The sequence below is a fragment of the Bidens hawaiensis genome, unplaced genomic scaffold (genome assembly GCF_021521415.1).
Source record: "Bidens hawaiensis isolate Kalapana, Puna unplaced genomic scaffold, B.hawaiensis_p1.1 tig00023791_1, whole genome shotgun sequence".
NCBI classification, from domain to species: domain Eukaryota; kingdom Viridiplantae; phylum Streptophyta; class Magnoliopsida; order Asterales; family Asteraceae; genus Bidens; species Bidens hawaiensis.
In genome coordinates, this window is record NW_027493735.1 from 167,567 (window position 1) to 186,935 (window position 19,369).

At 35.4% G+C, this 19,369-nt stretch overlaps 2 protein-coding genes and 1 non-coding gene across 3 annotated transcripts; 1 reads left to right on the forward strand and 2 right to left on the reverse strand.

Annotated features, from left to right (window-relative positions):
- Positions 1-576: 576 nt before the first annotated feature.
- On the forward strand, positions 577-3,159 carry LOC143568011 (mitogen-activated protein kinase homolog MMK2). Its single transcript, XM_077054277.1, has 6 exons — positions 577-776; positions 1,686-1,815; positions 1,900-2,037; positions 2,117-2,449; positions 2,535-2,718; positions 2,861-3,159. The coding sequence occupies exons 1-6, from the start codon at positions 616-618 to the stop codon at positions 3,034-3,036; spliced, it is 1,122 nt and encodes a 373-aa protein (XP_076910392.1). The 5' UTR covers positions 577-615; the 3' UTR covers positions 3,037-3,159.
- A 1,237-nt stretch (positions 3,160-4,396) lies between these two features.
- Positions 4,397-10,537, reverse strand: LOC143568012 (sphingoid long-chain bases kinase 2, mitochondrial-like). Its single transcript, XM_077054278.1, has 12 exons — positions 10,421-10,537; positions 10,268-10,344; positions 6,440-6,493; positions 6,298-6,357; positions 6,128-6,205; positions 5,981-6,027; positions 5,749-5,789; positions 5,559-5,643; positions 5,308-5,422; positions 5,101-5,223; positions 4,902-5,002; positions 4,397-4,676 (listed from the first exon to the last, which is right to left on the reverse strand). Exons 1-12 carry the CDS (start codon positions 10,533-10,535, stop codon positions 4,547-4,549), a joined length of 1,026 nt encoding a protein of 341 aa, XP_076910393.1. The 5' UTR covers positions 10,536-10,537; the 3' UTR covers positions 4,397-4,546.
- Positions 10,538-14,842: 4,305 nt separating this feature from the next.
- LOC143568014 (small nucleolar RNA snoR145) lies at positions 14,843-14,990 on the reverse strand. The gene has a single exon (XR_013141509.1). It is a non-coding gene; the product is annotated as a small nucleolar RNA snoR145 (small nucleolar RNA).
- Positions 14,991-19,369: the final 4,379 nt, after the last annotated feature.

The following is a 19,369-nucleotide window of genomic DNA, read 5'->3' on the forward strand; positions in this document are numbered from 1 at the left end:
CAACCCGACCATAGAAACAAAATTTTCAACCCGACCATTTGCCTTTGATACATTTGGTTTTCTGGCTCCAGAGGCTATGAAATTTTTGAGTAGGGTTCAGCGCGTCGTACACGGAACCTCTTCAGCTTCTAGGTCCCAAAGCTTCGTTTTTAGCAGGATTGGCTTTGCTGTTCAAAATGGGGTTGCGGCGCAACTTGTTGCCCGTTTGCCTGCCACTTTATTGTAATTGTTTTATAGTAAATTATATAAAAATTCTACTGCTACTTTTAAACCCTTACTACACTCCAACAAAAATCACCCACCATGAAAATTAATTGATAAACATTAGTCAAATAATCAACCCCCCCTTCAACAGGTGTGACATTTCACACCACACACAATTCACAATTCAACAATAATAAATATAAAAAAGGTAATTTCTTTTTCTTTTTCTTTTCCTTTTGCCTTCACGGGTTTTACACGTTCCCCTTGAAAAAGTAACACAACTTTCTCTCTCTTCAAAGTCATAAGCCCAGAACATGTCAAAGACATAATATCTAGTTCTAGTTCTAGTTCTAGTTCTAGTTCTAGGTTGTGTTTCTCGAGAGAGAGAGAGAGAGTGAAAAAGAACAGCCTATGGAGACAAACTCAGGGGATCAGGGTAACAACATTAAAGGTGTTCCAACACATGGTGGTCGGTATGTTCAGTATAATGTGTACGGTAATCTTTTTGAGGTGTCTAGGAAGTATGTTCCTCCCATCCGCCCTGTCGGTAGAGGTGCTTATGGTATTGTTTGGTATGATTCTATTTTCTCTTTATTAATTGTTACCTTTTTTTTTGAATGATTAGGATGGGTTGTGGTTATTAACTTATTTTGGTTGAATTTGATGTTGGTATAATTTTTATTTGATTTTAGTAATTAGTTTTTTAATTTCTCTTCTCAAATAAGTATGTATCCTTGAGTTAGGAGTTGGATCTAATACAAATGAATGAGTACGAATCGAAGAAAGATGGATGTTTTTCGTAATTACTTTGAATAGATTAATTACACTACACCAAAATACAAGTAGAGAAATTAATTACTATTACTCTACTTGTTTTTCGTTGTAGCGTAATAATAAGCAATCTACAACAAAATGAAGTAGTGCTCTACTTGTTTGTAATTACTCTTGGTAGGGTAATTACGCCACAACAAGCAAAATACAAGTAGTGGACTAATAATTACTCTGCTTGTAAAGTGTAGCGCAATTATTGTTACTTGTTTTTTTTCTTGTAGTGTAATAATAAGTAATCCGCAGCAGAATGAAGTAGATTAATAATAATTACTCTGCTTGTAAAGTGTAGCGTAGTTATCATTACTCTACTTTTTTCTTATTATAGCGATATTATCACCGTGCCCTTTTTACATTACTTCGTATTATTTGTATGATATATTCATTTGTACTCCTAGGTACAGAGATGACAAATATAGTGATTATTGAAAATTTAGGATTATAATTATTTGTGATTGGTTTGACTAGTTAATTTACTTACATTTCGTTTCATGTGTGCGGGATCGAAACTTTGATGAATTGTCTTTTTGAGGTAGAATTTGTTGGATTTAGGGTGTTACATCATTTTACATAATTAGTTTTTTTTTAAGTTATTTCTTAGTAGATGATTATGATAATATTTTGGCCTAAATAATTTTGTTGACTTGATCTAGTGCTGCGACGAATGCGGAGACACGTGAAGAAGTTGCCATAAAGAAAATTGGCAATGCATTTGATAACAGAATAGATGCCAAAAGGACTTTAAGAGAAATTAAGCTTCTTAGGCACATGGACCATGAAAATGTGAGTTCTTTTCGGTGAACCTTTATAAGTTTGTCTTTGTAATAATATTATGATTTTGTAATAATGAACGCTTAACTTTTTCAGGTTATTGCAATCAAAGATATAATACGGCCTCCGCAAAAGGAAAACTTCAATGATGTTTACATCGTTTATGAGTTAATGGACACCGATCTTCACCAAATAATACGTTCTAACCAGCCTCTGGCTGATGATCACTGTCGGGTTTGGCTCAGTTCGCTTCATTTAAATTGCTCATATTTTGCGACTTAATTCTGATGACTGAATCTTTGATTCTATGCAGTATTTTCTTTACCAAATACTACGAGGGCTCAAATATGTTCATTCTGCACACGTCTTGCATCGTGATCTAAAACCAAGCAACTTGCTTCTGAACGCGAACTGTGATCTAAAAATCGGGGATTTTGGGCTTGCGAGAACAACTTCTGAAACCGACTTCATGACTGAATATGTTGTCACTCGCTGGTACCGTGCCCCTGAGTTGCTCTTGAATTGTTCAGAGTATACTGCGGCTATTGACATCTGGTCAGTTGGTTGCATTCTTGGTGAAATCATGACCCGTCAACCGCTTTTTCCAGGCAAAGATTATGTTCATCAGCTCAGACTCATCACAGAGGTAACTCTTCTTTTTTTTTCTTTTTTTTTAGCATTTAAACATGATTTATTTGACCATTGGTTTTTTTTGTTTTGACTTTGTTTAGCTCATAGGTTCACCAGACGACGCGAGTCTTGGTTTTCTGAGGAGTGACAATGCACGAAGATACGTTAGACAGCTTCCTCAGTATCCGAGGCAACAATTCTCTGCTAGATTCCCTAATACATCTCCTGGAGCTGTTGATTTACTAGAAAAAATGCTCGTATTTGACCCAAATAGGCGTATTACAGGTATTGTGTTCTAAGCATAATATAGTTATTTTTATTGTTATTATTATTATTATTATTATTATTATAATAATAATAATAATAATAATAATAATAATAATAATAATAATAATAATAATAAATAATGAGTTTGGTTGAACTGCAGTTGAGGAGGCACTGAGTCACCCATATTTGGCGCCCCTACATGAGATCAACGAGGAACCAGTGTGCCCGCAGCCTTTTAGTTTCGACTTTGAGCAGCCGTCATGCACAGAAGAACATATCAAAGAGTTGATTTGGAGGGAGTCTGTTAAATTCAATCCAGACCACCCTACTCACTGAGAGTTTGATGATGTATCTTAGAGATTGTGACATGATCTTAGAATGACTGTATTCTCTTCTCCTCCTATTATGTTCTTTCGGATACGCAATAAAAGCAAAGGGCATATTAGGTTTGTACTTGCATCATTTGTTTTTTGTTTTTGTTTTTGTGACTTTGGTGAATCCATTTCTTGTATTATTCAAATGGTCTATGAAGAAAAGGAAGAGTTAGCTTCTATTCTCAAATTTAGCTGTTGCCATCCCCCCCCCCCCCCTCTTTCGTCTCGTTTAAAATAGATTTGGATTCTTTATTTAGGCAAGACAATTGAAGCAGTGTTTCTTTGTTCTAAGATCATTTATCTTGGTTTTAAATCATTGGGTTCAGACATACTTTGATGTCACCAATGGTTTATTCGTGTACGATACACCATTAACATGCACACCATTAGTTGAAAAGTTTTAGCCATTCCTACAAAATTTTTTAATTTAAAATTTGCTCAAACTGGATCCTTTGGATTTGATTTCCATATCAAAGATATACTTACGAAGTTGTTCATAAGTGCAATTAAAAATGGTATATATTGTCAACAAATCATCATCATCATCGTCATCGTACTCAGTATATCCAACCAATAGCAAAGCTATAGTAAGGTCTGAGGAGGGTAAAATGTAGACAGCCTTACCTCTACCCCATAGGGATAGAGAGGCTGCTTCCGGTGAGACCCTCGGCTCGATAGTAGTTTTGCATCAAGCCTTGGACATAAGACACATAACACTCAACCATCGGGACACCGACCGATTGGTGCATGTACCCTTGTCTTTCGGCTATCAACGCCACCACATGATGCCTGATTAACCTTCCGCCACTTTTAACGTTATTTTCACGATATTGGTAAAATAACGTCAAAATTAGTGCAATTTCGCTTTTGCCCACCTGAGGGTTCACACATATATACATTATATGCGTGCACTGCAAGCAGGGCGTACAACAAATAAAAATTTGAAGATGATTATATGATTATATCCAAATTTATGTAAGAAAAAGATTAGAAATAAAAACTTGAACTGTGTATTCATGTTAAAACATAGTAAACAAAAATTATACAAATATAACATTAAAAGATTTTACACATTAAATTTCCATAAAAGAAACACAGCTTAAAAAAAACTAGTCGACTCAACATAATACAAAAAACGCGGTCATAAGGCATTACGCTCAGCTATGTGACGGATCCACAAATTTTCATGAAATCTTTGGGATGTCGGATTACAAGATTTGTATGTTAGTGCCATACTGGTAAGTCTTCACTAACTGATCATTTAATTATTGCATTTTTATACAAGTGATATATCATAATACAAATGAAACATACATACATACATAGCTTATTAAACTCCCACCAGATATTAAATTCTTCTAAAATGAGACATCTACCGGTGCCGGTTGAGATTGCTAGCTAACGAACAAAGCCCTTCATCTGACCAAAAATGATGACTCGAATCAAAAACGATATTGAAATTACTTGTGGTTTCAGCAAATCATGCTGATAACAGATGGCAGAATTGCAAACTTTCTTGGAAGGAATCCCAGATACTCTCCATCAGATTGTACGAAAACGCTGTCGCTGCCCATAACCTCCTCTACTTCGATCGAGAATGCACTGCAAATAATGGCAAAACCAACTAAAAAGATAATCCATTATATATTTACGATTTCCATTTTTTTTCTTTCGAAATATATCCCCGTATAATATCATATTTATCTATCAAATATACCCATTTTCAAATTTACAACGTCCTTTAAATTTGCATACATATCATAATATAAATCATATTTAATGAAACGAATAAATATGAACTTTCAAGTGTTTTAAAAGAGTAGATACCTCCTTGATAAGACATTGTTAATTGATAAATGTGTTCCATTGTACAGCCTGTGTAGTTTCAGAATAAAGTCATGCCATTTGAAATCTTGAAGTGTCACCACCTGATAGGCGGAAGACAAACAAAAGTTACTCACGGTTATTCCATAACAAGCACACCATCTCTAAATTGACTTAAATATTAAATAAGCGTATATTGCACCTCGAAGTTTCCACTTGAAGGGTGGGCATTGGGAGTGATCCTCATTCCACCGCCAAAGAATTGTGCGTTTCCAACGCACAGAGCAGTTACTTTGGGATATAGTTCCCATTCGCCGTCATTGATCTAAAATAAATCATAAAACGCTTGTTTATAATAAAGAACAAGAATAAATAGCAATTCAACTATTCAAGTATAGAAAGTGCTAACTCTAATCCTTAAATCCTGGTTGTGATGGCCAAAAAATGCTTGCAATGCACCAATAACATAACACAAGTTCCCAAATCTTTTGTATTTAGATGCATGATAGCCTGCTTTTGCACTCCTGAAATTTTACATAACAATGTCATTTAAAAAAGTGCTTCCCCGAGTTCTTTGACTTCTGAGATTATTAATGTGGAAATTATGATTATAAAAACAATATTATTAGACAACATTAGCGGTAAAGCATAACAACTTACAAATGAATATCAGCAACATTTATGAAGTAATGAGAATCTGCACCTTCTTTAGTGATAACTCCTACATCAATTCGTGACGTAGATCCTGCAAAAGGGCTTCCAGTTGAACAATCGGAACAAAAATGTATATGGAAGCAACAAGTTACACCTTCAAAAAGCTATATGCAGTTTCAAAAAAAGAAATCACTACCTTTAACTATGCGTTCAATGGCGTCAACAGGATCGTTTGACCTAGAAAAGAAGGAAAACTGTTGTTCAAGAATATAATAATGTTTGAAACCGTTGTAAAGGTTTACTTATGATAATGTTTAGCCTTTCATTGTGCTTAGTAAATCATATATTCGAAGTGATACAGCCTTAGAAAACTTGGGTGACTGATTAAATATCAAATAACCGAAAAGGCGAGTGAAAAAAGTACTAACCAGCCAAAAGTTCTTGCGAAGTCAGACCCGGTCCCCAAAGGTATTAACTGCAGATGAATAGGAACTTAGATGTCTCCCTATTAGTTAATAATATTTGGAAAATAATAATGTGGGATTTTGAAATAAGAGTTCTATGCGATCACTTACACCAAGTGATGTTGTACCGGGAACCTTTGAATCATGTTTAGAAACTGGTTTTCCACCCCAGAAGAATCCATTAACAACCTGACATTCAACAAGCTCTTGTGCTTTCAGTACAAAATTCAATGCTTAACTGTTCACAAAGAATATATATACCATGCTGAAAAGTGTTTCACCTCATGAAGAGTCCCATCACCCCCAACTGCCACAACTGCATCAGCACCTTCACGTATGGCCTACCAACATTTGGTCCTTTATAAGTCTGAGTAATTTGAAATACATGAATTTAGTGCAAACATAAAGGCGCAACAGGTCTACCTCTCTTGTTATGTCTATCGCGTGAGATGGGCCGGAAGTCAAAGATTCGCTTATCTGTTGAAATATGAAGATTAGTCAGCACATTTTATAAGAAGACTTCATTGAAGCATGCCAATTAACTGCATGCTCTAACACAAAATAGAGATGTGGAATGTGACTACAAATTCCAACCATGCCACCCCCAACCCTGGTATATAACTAATTGCATGCCACACAACTCCCATCAAAACTGGATATGTGCATTTGTTGTTACTTCTATATTCCATTAATGACACATCTTTGGATCTTAGACAATCACTCAGGCTGTTAATTGCTAAACTGTTAGGTGTCACCCTCCATAAGTCAACAAAAATCACCTAACCGTTATTCTCAAAAGCATATGTGTCCGTATGAAACAAAATTCTCAGAAAATGCATTCACTAAAATACAGTTTTTATGACATGAAACATTCTAACTGCCTATAACCACAAATTGACCGGTGAAATGATTTTCATTTGCATAACTGATAAGACATTCATAGTTTCATACAGTCACCTTATTTAGCAGATCGTGGCCAAATAGAAACACAAAACCAGAATGCCAAGTTGTTAATTAAGCTTCTAACCACTGATACCCTTCACATGATTATCTCGGAACAAAGTTTCTCAAAACCATAACACTGAGCAGTTCAAAATTAATAAACTTTAAATATATCACAATGAAATAAACATGATCTCCCATTGTATTGTCATGTGTCAGTTTAAGCAATGTAAATAGCCAAAGTTACCAAACAACAATACTTCACGGAGCGATAGTGATGCAGCATTATCTCAGAAGTTTATTTATAAATTTATCTTTTATTTCACCGAGTGATAGTGAAAGCTACTAATTTGTGCCTGGAGACAGCAATATAATATAACTCCTGAAAGCATCCAAAAATCACATGACCATTCTTCTACTTACCCCTTGACGATACAACTAGCCTTGGTTTTTTTTTTTATGCTTACTTTCTCTTTAAGTTTGACAATTCAACATTCCACAAGTAGAAGGGCTTCTTAGCATAGCATCTAGCCATTTTCATGAATGAGCTCCCGAATTGTCTTCCTAATACAATTACGTATTAAATACAAAGCCTAACTTTTAAACTGCATAATGCTTAATGCAGCAACATGAAGGATGTATGTATCCATCAGATTAGCAAGGAGATGATGAAATAAAGTCTTGCATTACAATTACTAGAGAGTTGAAACCTAAGATACGGCAGCAGCTTCTTTCAGGCTGTTAATAAGTTAGGCGTCAGTCGTCACCCTCCATAAGTTAACTAAAATCACCTAAACATCTATTCTTAAAAACAAAAACCATATCAAAACAAAATTTTCAGAAAATGTAATATAGAAACACAAATGCCTCATATATTCATAGTCACCTCGTTGTTACAAAACACATTGCAATGTGAGACTTTTATTGCTACATTACGCATTATTATGCATAATTAATTTGTGCTCCTAATACAATTAGTTACTAAAAAGTAAAAACAAAACCTAAGTTGGCAATAAAAGTCTCACATTGCAATGTTTCCATAACCCAATCCGCGCCCCTCTATCTTTACATAGATTAGGGGTTTTCCACCCAGAAACCTATTAGGAACCTTACCTGGTTATTAAAAATAACCAGCTTTAACTGTTTGACCAATAACCTGTTACATTTAATAACCAATATTCTAAGGTTAACCAACATTTACACCTCTACCTCGAATAACAATTAACAGTCCCAAAACTGGCCTTATGAATATTCAACAAGAGATAAAAGTCAAAAGAGCATTATTTCTCAAATGGCCCACCATGGAACCCCAATTCACAACCTGACTACATTAAACCATATAAACATACCACATAAATAAACAGCGTATGATCCATAGTCTCCCCAGGCACATCATCATGCACTTTAGGCATCTTCATTCCACCAACCAACCTCACCAGATTCCCCACCGCCATCGTTCACTGTGGCACATCAATCATCATCAGCGACCACGCCCCTTCCCCAATCTTAACCCCCCCCCCAAAAAAAAATCGTCGCTCCGACACCGATCAAAACCACATCCCCAATCTTCGGATGCCGATCACCACCTACCTTACCGGCCCCACCCAACGTCACGTGGTGCAAAATTGACACGTTCCCAACCACCGCCGTCTCACCGGTTACCACGCCGGTGGTGTGCTCCAATAGAAACCCCTTCCCAACTCCAACGGTGGGGTGGATGTCCACTGAGAATACATATGCTATGCGTGAGTGCAGCACAAGTGCATAGCGGATGTTTTATCAATAGGCATTTACCCTATCGCCAGGGTTGGGAAGGGGATTTTGTTGGATCATACCACCGGCATGGTAATCGGGGAGACAGCGGCGGTTGGAAAGGTGTCAATTTTGCATCGCGTGACATTGGGTGGGACCAGGAAGGTAGGTGGGGTCAAGTATCCGAAGATTGGTGATGGGGTTTCGATCGGTTCTAGAGTGACGGTGTTGAGGAATGTGAAGATCAGGGAAGGGGCGAAGATAGGGGTGCGGTCATTGGTGACGATTGATGTGCCGCCATGGACGACGGCAGTGGGGAATCCGGAGGTTGGTTGGTGAAACAGAGAAGCTGAAAGTGCATGATGATTTGCTTGAGGAGACTATGAATCATACGTCGTTTATTAATGTGATTTGATTTGTGGTATGTTTAAATGGTTTTTTAATGTAGAGTTCCATGGTGGGCCATTTGAGAAATAATGTTCTTTAACTTTCATCTCTTGTTGAATATTCAAAAACCTCATAAGGCCAGTTTTGAAATCTGTTAACTGTTATTAGAGGTAGAGGTGCAAATGTCGGTTAACCGGTTTTTAGAATATTGGTTATTAATCGTTTGTGGTCAAACAGTTAAAGCAGGTTATTGTCAATTAGGTTTTTGAGTGGCAAACCCATAACCTATGTAACCGGTCAAGTTCGGTTAAATGACCTAGATCGATTAGCATCTAGCAATGAGCCATCGCTTAACCTTAATAACCGCTAGATGTGCAAATTCTAGCCGGTCAACCGAACCTAAACCGAAACCAGTTAATAACCAGTAATCTGGTGTAGTACAAACCGGGTTGTAAACAATATTAACTGTAGGAGGCAGTTAACCACACAGGCTAACCAATAATAGGTTAATAAGCTTGGGCCCCTAAAAATTATGGGACTTGCACGATGACACTTCCTGCACCTGCTTGGGCCGGCCCTGACTTTGTAACAAGCTTGAAACCAACCCCTTCGAAAAGCCGGTTTCAACTACAACTAGTTCGGACTTTGTAACACAGCGTTCACGTTTGAATAAAAACCACCGATCGTCGTTTTTGATTGACTAACAGAGTTTAATAAAAATGAGCATGGCCTAGATCGATCTGACATTAGCATCTAGCAATTGTCTTCCTATGCTAATACACAATTATTTCAAGAATGAGCTCTCGAATTGTCTTCTTAATACAATTAGGTATTAAACATAGTTATTTAAGTCTTGATTATCAACTTTTAGTGTTCAATGTTAGTGTTTTAAGTCTTAATCAGTTCCTACTTGCTACAATTTTTAGTGTTTTGCAAGTTACAAAAGGTTAATTTGTTAATGGTAGGAGAGTATACTGGATTATTAGTGTTAAATTGCTTTATGCATGAATTTTACATGATACTAGCGGCGTTGTAACCGGCTCGTAACCGGAAACTTTAAACGCTAAAATCTAAACTATAAACCATAAAAGTAATGCTAAACCCTAAAAGGTAAGTGTAAAATGAATTATGATGCATAATGCTTAACATGAAGTATCTGCGTGACATTACATTGCAATGAGTACCGAGGCGAAACCTAAGGTACGGCAGCAGCTTCTTCCATTCTCTTCCGGTACGGCCATTAGCACCTAAGGTGTGTGTAATACAGATCAATTGATTAGTCGTCGATGTGTATATGTATAAATATAATAGGAACGTAACAACCTCTAGGGTTGACGATGAAAACTAGGTCACGGCCGCGAGAGGTGGAGGTTCCGGCGAGATCATGAGGTAACGGTTGCTGTGAAAACGAGGGTTTTGACATTGATACCATCGCCATCACCATCTCTATGTTCGTATGGCTTCTTCACTTCTTTGTTGATGTGAGTTACTGAGTGAGAACGTTAATTTTTTTTTAACGGCAAACGAATCCGGATTCGTCAGGTTAGGATACCCTTGTCTTTTGATACGGTGAAGAGTTACGTTGCGGTAAAGTAAATCATGTTCAATTTAATGATTCAACCGGTGAACGCCTTGTCTAATCTTCCTTCATCATTCGGTCCGCCAAAACAAAATGATAATAGCGGGAAGCGAACCTATATCACATAAAACACAAAGTCTCTCTTACCACTATAGCATATTTAATTTGATTTTGTGTAATTCAAATCCATAGTGAAAAACCCCATCCCTACGTCGATAAAAAAAAACTTTAAGCATGGCTCGTTACTTATTATTAAGACTAAGTTGATCCTTATGTGTTTTTTTTTTTTTTTTTTTTGCCTATTTTTAGTTAGTTTTAGGTTATCTAGTTGAGCTCAAGCCGAGTTTAGACTTGTTTAAAGTTTTTTTTTTATCAAAATATATAAAAATAATTAAAAGTGTATAAATCAATTAATAAATAATCAACGAGCCGAGCGTGAGCTCGAGCCCTCAATAAGTCAAAATGAAGGAAGCTCGACTCCAGTTGGGTTCGGCTCGGCATGTTTGCACCTCTATTAATATTGGAATTTAATAACGGGGACATGTACCTTATATCCAATAAAAACTCTGCATTTTTTAATCGATACCAATACAAAAAAATACCAAATTTAAAAAAAGTATGCATCGTATACCAATACGAGTAAAATGAAATTCCTAATCAGAATTAAATAATCAACTACTCTCATGAGTTTTAGAAGGCTCAGAGAGTATAAAAAATTTGAAATCTTTTTTAATAAAAGAAGTATTTTAGATTATGTGATTTCTTGGTCAATCCCAAAACCTAAAAAACACATTATTTTTTTTAAATCAAAATTCATGTATAAAAAAGCAAAATAGGAATTAATAAAAAGACTCTTAAAACACAAATAACAATACAAAATCCAAAAACACAAATAACAATACAAAATCCAATAAAAATAATAGTCTTCACCATCAGAAGAGAGAAAATCATCACATTAAACTAGATCACCTGAAAAATGAGATGGTTGTTTGGAATGTTCCACGCTCTGAAGTAATAAAATTCATGTCTCTAGTGTAGTGTTATGTACTCACAAAGGGGCTTGTATTTGTTTCAACCTCCGTTCGTCTGTCAATTATGCAGTTGTTCAAATCCCGTCATTTTGAATTAATTTGGTGTACTTAGTGATTGGTTTCACCAAAATTTAGTGGGAATGCCAACAAAAATTTAATAAAATTGTTGCCAAAGTCACTTCTCCATTGCCGGTCCACACTCTTGGTGGTAGTCTAGGTGCCCATTTGTTTTGTGAAAACTAATTTTTGAGATGGAAATGATTACATTTTAACATAAATGTAGTGTCTTGGGTTAAAATAATGCTAATTTGGGTTGGATACATACGGAAAAAACACACACTAATTGTTTATTAGATATTTTTTTAAAGAAATGTGCAATGGTTGTAAGAACGTTGTTTAACATTCGGGAAGTTCAACGTGGTCACCCAAATCAAGAACAATTTTGTTTGGTATTCGAGATGGATGTGGTGAAGTTTTCATCAGTACCGACCCAACCAAACCCCCTTCATTCACCCTTATTCTACTCACTTGAGCCAGCTTATATTATTATTATTATTATTATTATTATTATTATTATTATTATTATTATTCAACGGATAGATTACTCTAATACAATGCAATGGATAAATTACCTTAATAATATTCTTCCAACGTGATTTTAAAAATCATATTCAACACATCTCTAGCTGGGATAGTGGGATAAACCTCATCACAAGGGTGTGCACAATCTAATTTGATCCATTTTTAATATTTAATCAATCAATTTTCAGTTAATTGATTTTTGGCATCGTTTGGTTTAGTTGTGAATAATTTTACTTTTTGTTTACAGCTTAGATTAATAAAACTGTTTCAAATTAAATACCAACTAGTTATTAATATATTCCAATTATATTCCAAGATAAAGATTTAACTTCAAATATATTCCAATTTATTTTGCAACTTTCCATAATAAAAAAATAGGCTCCACGACCTAAACTTCAAAAATTTGTATGAGATGCAATCAAATTGCATGTATCTTATTTATGTAAGTTGCCTACACTCTATTTACATTTAAACTTGTTGGACCACCTATCTAACTTATGAACATCAGCCATCATTGGGATTATCATACAAATTATAAAAGGAGAGAATGTCCTACTCAAAGTAAAAATAAGCAACCAAATACTTTTTGACCTCCAAAAGATGTAGATGGTTAATATAACATTAATTAAAATCGAGTTCAACTTCATGTCAAATGCTAACATGAAATATTTAACACTATGTAGTTCCAACGATTCTTAACAAATTATCTGAACGTGTGTGTTTGTGTGCACGATTCTGTGAACAACAAACCACATTGAAAGAAACTTAGATTTTCAAAATCCATCATCAATCTATTAATAATACTTCAATTCATATGTGTGAAACCCCAAATCGTACATGCATCTAGCAACCAAATTTGAAATTTTATTATAGAAATGGGAAGAACAACTCAAGGGCCACACCTTTTTCTGCAGTTTTTTTTTTTTTTGCAGCAAACCGAAGAAAAAAAAGCGTAATGGTTCTCTGGTGCAAACGTTCTGGAAAGCAACTGTCGATGTAATTTTGGGGTTTTAGGACAATAAAGATGCTACAACGTCTGAGATGCTGTGGTGGGCCGTCTCTGGAAATGTAAAACAAAAGCCTTGCTTGTCGGAATGAAATCGAACAACTAAAGAACTCCAACGGTTCGACCAAGGTATGGAAAATGAAAAGAAAACATGGACATAAAAATCAAAGAGAAGCACACGTGTAAAGGTTGTATCAACACGTGGAGCACAACCAAATGAAAAGAATATGTACAGCATCTATAGCAAGAATTACAACACATTTGAAAGGAACAGTGAAAATAGGACTCGAGAGAACTTTGCAAATTAAAATTAAAATATATATATATACTAATAATGAGCAAACAAGAGGACCATTTTTTCCAGGCCATAAAATGAGGCAGTATTTGCAAATATCAACATAAAATACAGTTTATTGTTTGGCACTTGGTGCACCTTAAAATTCACAAACCATTACATCCTCTACAAAACATGGCTGTCCTTCACTTCCATTGCTTGCCACCTATACCTGGACCTAACCTTTCTTGGACCTGAGTGCTATTAGTCCACCTACTTAGTACCCACACATTTTAGCGCAGCATGATAGCATTTTTTCTATCATTATTTGTAATAATTTTAAATTAACATATTTAGCAAATATTAATGTGACATCGTATCCACAGCACAATCCCAAGATAAACAAAATTCATCCTTGGTTTTTTTGGTTCACTAATTTAGGGGTTTTTCAATAGCGTTAAAGAGTCTCCAGCCGATCACCAGATAATCCCAAATTTTTAAAACCCCAACGTTGGTAAAACCTGAGCGTTACAACGATGAGTCAACACAAATTCTGTCAGTGCTAGCTGCGTTCTTTAAAATATAGACAACATTGGTAAAATTTAAAGGTTAAAACCAAAAAAATTAACTTGTCAAATATATAAAAACAGTAACATATAAAAAAAATAAAATGTTTAGGACAATGTTTATTTGGTTAGCAAACCAGACAATGGTAAACCAAAGCGTTGTCAATCTCAAGCATTGAAACAGTAACTTGACATGAATTTGGTCAGCTTTAACTATGTCCCTTGTGGTACCGGAACTAAAAAAACAAAAATAATATAAAGACCAACAACCAATTGGGGAAGAGGGGAGGGGGGTTTATCAGTGAGTGGCATTTTCGATCACAGGCTTTAAATAAGGCCGCAAGTCTACTCAAACTAAATCAATTCCTTTTAAATTTGTTATGGACCCAAACCAAAACAAAAAAAAATTGAAATTTGGTCGGTTTCCATTTCGTTTATTAAGGTAACTAAACTAAAAAAATCACCGACTAATACGGTGCCGTCAAGTGGCCCGATGGACCATTGGGACACCAAACTTGTTAATTATAATTATAGTAATGATAATAATTACTCTTTTAAACCTATATTTATAAAAAAAATAAATTAGTGAACCTAAATCATAACAAAAAAAAAAATTTACTATACTCGGACTACCCTAGCAACAAAAGTTAAAGCTTCTTGTATTTCTAAGAAATACCTGGTCCTATAAAAATACATACAATAATGTAAAAAATATAGCCGAGATTTCAAGACATCACATAAACGAAACAAATTTGTGCATCCTACGAGTCGGCCATTAAATCTTCGAAGGTAATAATAAAGTGTTAGAGAGGAGTCGTTTGGAGTTAATCACCCTCCCTGCTGGGACCTTCGCTAATAATTATAAAACAAAAACAACACAAAGACTAATTTAAAAATGTGTGAATAATAACTAGATCTGAGTAACAACAACCGAACCGGATTGTACAAAAACCGGTTCGACGATCTATAACAATCCACTAATTGATTGATATTCGAAGGCAAACTTGGCCGAAAGAGCATTAGTTTATGGCAAACTTCCTCCATAGGTCCTTCGTTCGTTTTGTTTTGAATAAACGCTAAATATAAAACAGATTTGCTCAGTGAATACGAACCAAAATGAGAAATAAGTGAGTCATCTTGCGGAAGATGGCCGCAATCATCGCTAGTTTTCCTCGTTTCTCTTCATCGCAGATTTGATTTTGGGAAAAAATACCAAAAAAAAAACCTAATAAAAAAGATGTTGAATGAGGTGTTGGTGTGCTTGGGGGCTGGTGTTTTATACAGGGTTTAGAATTATGTGAGTGAAACCCTATTGTTGTTAGTGAATGGCTAGTTGGGCTAAAGCCCAGTACGTTTTTGTGTCTTTGATGGCCGGGCCTAATTAACCACCTATTAATATCTACATGTGTACAAAACTGTTTTTTTTTGGATCAAACCGGTTCGGTTTAGAAACAGGTATAATCGTATAATTTGTCAAACTGATTAAAATCAGTTCGGTTCGATTTGAAACCGGTTTTAAGCGGTTTAAAATCGGGTTGAGACAAAAAAAGAAAACAATTTTAAAACCGGATTGATTGTGAAATGAGCGAACCGCTATACGAAACGGCAGTCTGGTTCAGTTTGGGAACCAGTTTGGCTAAAACCGGTTTTAGATAAGAACCGGTCTTTTTGCATGTCTATTTATATCTATTTTTAATAATTATTTGATATAATAATCTACTTGTTGGTTAATATTTAAAAGTCGGTTTTAATTTAAAACTAGATTGTGTTAGTTATAATGTTTATAAGTTAGTTTTTATGTGTTAATGTAACATCCCGAAAAATCCCATATTTACTTTGGGCTAAAAATGTCAACTTTAAAAGATAAGGGGTTGAAAATATTCTCAAGACAAAGTAATGAGAAAAAAAATGAAATAAGAAAAATAAGACATCTCATTTTAAGAAAATGAGAAAATTCCATCCCACATGGAAAGAAGGAAGAAAGTGGAAGCATTTCACATGGGTATAAATAAGAAAGAAAACGTTCATCCCACATAGAAAGAAGGAAGAAAATAGAAGCTCTTTATAAGGAAAAGAGTTTTCATATTAATATTCTTATGTGGCTAACCACTCTCAGCAATCCTAGCGGAGTGTGCGAAGCACCCGACGTGCACCCGCATGGGCGATGGGCGCAATGTGGCGCACTTTGCACTTCACACGCTCGCATCGCCACAAGCCGCTTGTCGATCTTGTAGTACGTGCCAAGCTCTGAAGCTCTGACAGTCTAAACTCTAATACATGATAAAGAATAGAAGTGCTGCTCGAACAGTTGTAGGCATTTAACTCTAAGTACCCGTGAGATGTAGGAGTTCCGATTAAGTTATTATTTTATTATTATAATGGCTTAGACCATAGTCGGGGATATAGCCCGAACCTTGATTACAGATAAGCATAACATAACTTTTCATAAGCAAATGTTATAGTCAAAATAATATTTCTTTATGATTAAGAAATATAATATTCACATACAAAGGTCATAGTTGAAATATTGTTTATTCAACATCAAGAAACACTAAATCATACAGAATAATATAGTCAAAATATAGTTTCTTTACGATTAAGAAACATACAGTTTTATATACAAGGGACATAGCCAAATTAACATTTCTTCTTGAAGAAGAAACCTGTTACAGATATTTCTTCATGAAGAAGAAACTCAGCACATGATTGGTAAATAAACAGAAAGACTACAGGTCTAAATATTTCTTTAAGCAAATGATCAGTCAAGGTTTAAAGCTATCAAAACCAGACTAAAGGTCTGCAGCCGGATCAATAAACATTCTGGATATTTATGCAAACCTATTATAAATATAGGCTAACAGCATACTGACATAATAGGTTTCCAAACGACATCGAACTGACAATCACATGTGAATACGTTAAACCTTTTTACGGACTGAACTGATTTTACTCTTATAGTAAACAGGTTGTTTATTGCAAAGAGTTTGACAAATGTTTGCATGAGATTACTTATCTCTAAAAGCGTTATAATACAAAACTATGATAGCCCGTGTGACACACGGATGGATAAAAAGTAAACAAAAACGTTAAATTTAATAATATCTATAATAACATACCTTATGGATTTATAAGATATAAACAATTTTCTAAAATACATAGATTAGTAAGAATATTTTGTATTTGTATTTTAAAAGAAATCAAAATGGAAGGTTGTGAATCTATAACAATTAAGAAAAATAGAAGGTTAACATCAATTCATCCTAGTTGAGTTGGTAAGTCACAAACATTTTAAAGTTAAGGTAGCGAGTTCAATTCCCACCAACGACATATTTTTCATTTTATCATTCATTAAATGGAAATTGCAAAAATAGAAACTTATACACTTGGCACTTATATGGAAGGTCTAGTTGAATGACATGTGGAAAGAATGTGTTGCTTTAATAATATAGGTAGATATTTAATAAAAAGCAACTCAAACCGATTACACATGTGTCTGGATCCATACATAACTGACCATTTGGCATACAAAACCAAGTAAGTCATAACCGGTTCTCCAACCGGGTCACATAGCTCGGGGAATGATGTCTCCAAGCAGGAGCTATGTGGCTCGGAGAAGTCTTGAATTATGTGGCAGTGGTACAAATCCCAGGAATGACATACATTCTTGCTGAGATTGTGAAATAGAAAACTATACTTGTATTTAACGACTGTTATAAAATTTTTCAAGAGTCAGTCAACGTTTCACCAGCTCATCACTGACGTATTCCCCCCCCCCCCCCACATTTCAGGGAAACAGATTTAGCACAGGTAGCAAGGAAATAGAGTCACTCATGAAATAGATGCTCGCTACATGGAGATGGCTCAAATTTTAATACTGTAAACAGATTAAAATTTTCAAGCAAACACTCGAAATAAATAAATGTTTTATTAAAAATAAAAGTCTTCCGCTAAATAACCCGCAACTCTGATATATTTACAAAATAGGTACCAACTGATGGTCACACTCCTAGGCCTTGAATCGGTTGTGACAGTTAAATATTTAAAAAAAAATCGAATTAACAAAAATTAGTGTGAAGGTGGACGGCGTACCTACGGGGTGGCCTTGGAAGGCTTCGGCTTCGTAGGGCCCGGAAAAAAAAATGACCCCGATCGAGGGATATTGACATGGATACCACTTTGGGGATATGATTGAGCTAGGTAGGGATTTTTTAGACTTTGCGGTAGCACATGAGAAAGTATTATAACCTTGTATTTTAAAAAGAGGGAATCACGTCTAATCAGGGTATAGCACGCTGATTAACTATCTTTTGTTGAGGTGAGAAGATCAAAGATTATGGACGGACTGCAAGGTCATCCAGGGGGGATGATAGTGACTCAATACAATCTACTTGTGGCAAATATAGCTTTGAGACAAAAGCGAACTGAGAGGGGTAATAGATATTCGATATAGGATTCGATGGAGAAATTTGAAGCACGAAAAATTTTCAAACTTTATAGATAAAGTCATCTCGCCAACAGCATTTAAACTAAGTTGGGACACAAACTAGATGTGGGAGGCGATGGCGACCAACATTACTCGGGTGGCGAGGGAAACTCTCGGGATCTCAATGTGAAAGACAATCGGGCATGAGAATTCTTGGTGGTGGAGTGAAGATGTTCAGCGCAAGATAAGGGATAAGAAAGTTGCTTTTAGGGAGCTTTTGAGGTTCATGAATGAAGAAGATAAAGTGTCATTGAGGGGAAAATGCAAAATGGCCAAAAGGGAGGCAAAAGAAGGCATGGTCGGAGGCAAATAACACAACCTACAAACAAATGTATAAACTATTGGTAACAAAGATGAGAGCATCTTTTAAAAATTGCCAAAGTTAGGGAGCGTACCTGCCAAGATTTAGGAGTCGTGAAGTATTGAAGGAGATGATGGCCAAGTGTTAGTGAAGGACAAGACATCATGTTGTGATAGAAAACTTACTTCCATAGCCTTTTCAATGGTGGGAGGGATAACCTCAAAGAAAGCAAAAACTCCAATATTCAAATAAGACAATGGAATAACTCTTATTGTTGGTGTATCACAAAAGGGTGCTTAGGTAAATGGGAAAAGGTACAACAATTGGTACGGATAATATACCTATTGATGTGTGGAAGTGTTTAGGCAACGAAGGACTGCAATGGTTAACTACTTTGTTCAATCTTATATTCAAAATAAGAAATTTCCAAATCATTGGAGTAGTGTTGTA

Bases quoted from the DNA above. Each gene is read 5' to 3' on its own strand.
- LOC143568011 (XM_077054277.1), top strand. From the start codon at position 616: ATGGAGACAAACTCAGGGGATCAGGGTAACAACATTAAAGGTGTTCCA. The intron at 2,038-2,116 runs GTTTGGCTCAGT...GATTCTATGCAG, and splicing joins TGGCTGATGATCACTGTCGG to TATTTTCTTTACCAAATACT. The intron at 2,450-2,534 runs GTAACTCTTCTT...GACTTTGTTTAG, and splicing joins AGCTCAGACTCATCACAGAG to CTCATAGGTTCACCAGACGA.
- LOC143568012 (XM_077054278.1), bottom strand. From the start codon at position 10,535: ATGGCGATGGTATCAATGTCAAAACCCTCGTTTTCACAGCAACCGTTA. The intron at 10,345-10,420 runs GTTGTTACGTTC...CACACACCTTAG, and splicing joins TTTCATCGTCAACCCTAGAG to GTGCTAATGGCCGTACCGGA. The intron at 5,003-5,100 runs GTGCAATATACG...TCCGCCTATCAG, and splicing joins CTTCAAGTGGAAACTTCGAG to GTGGTGACACTTCAAGATTT.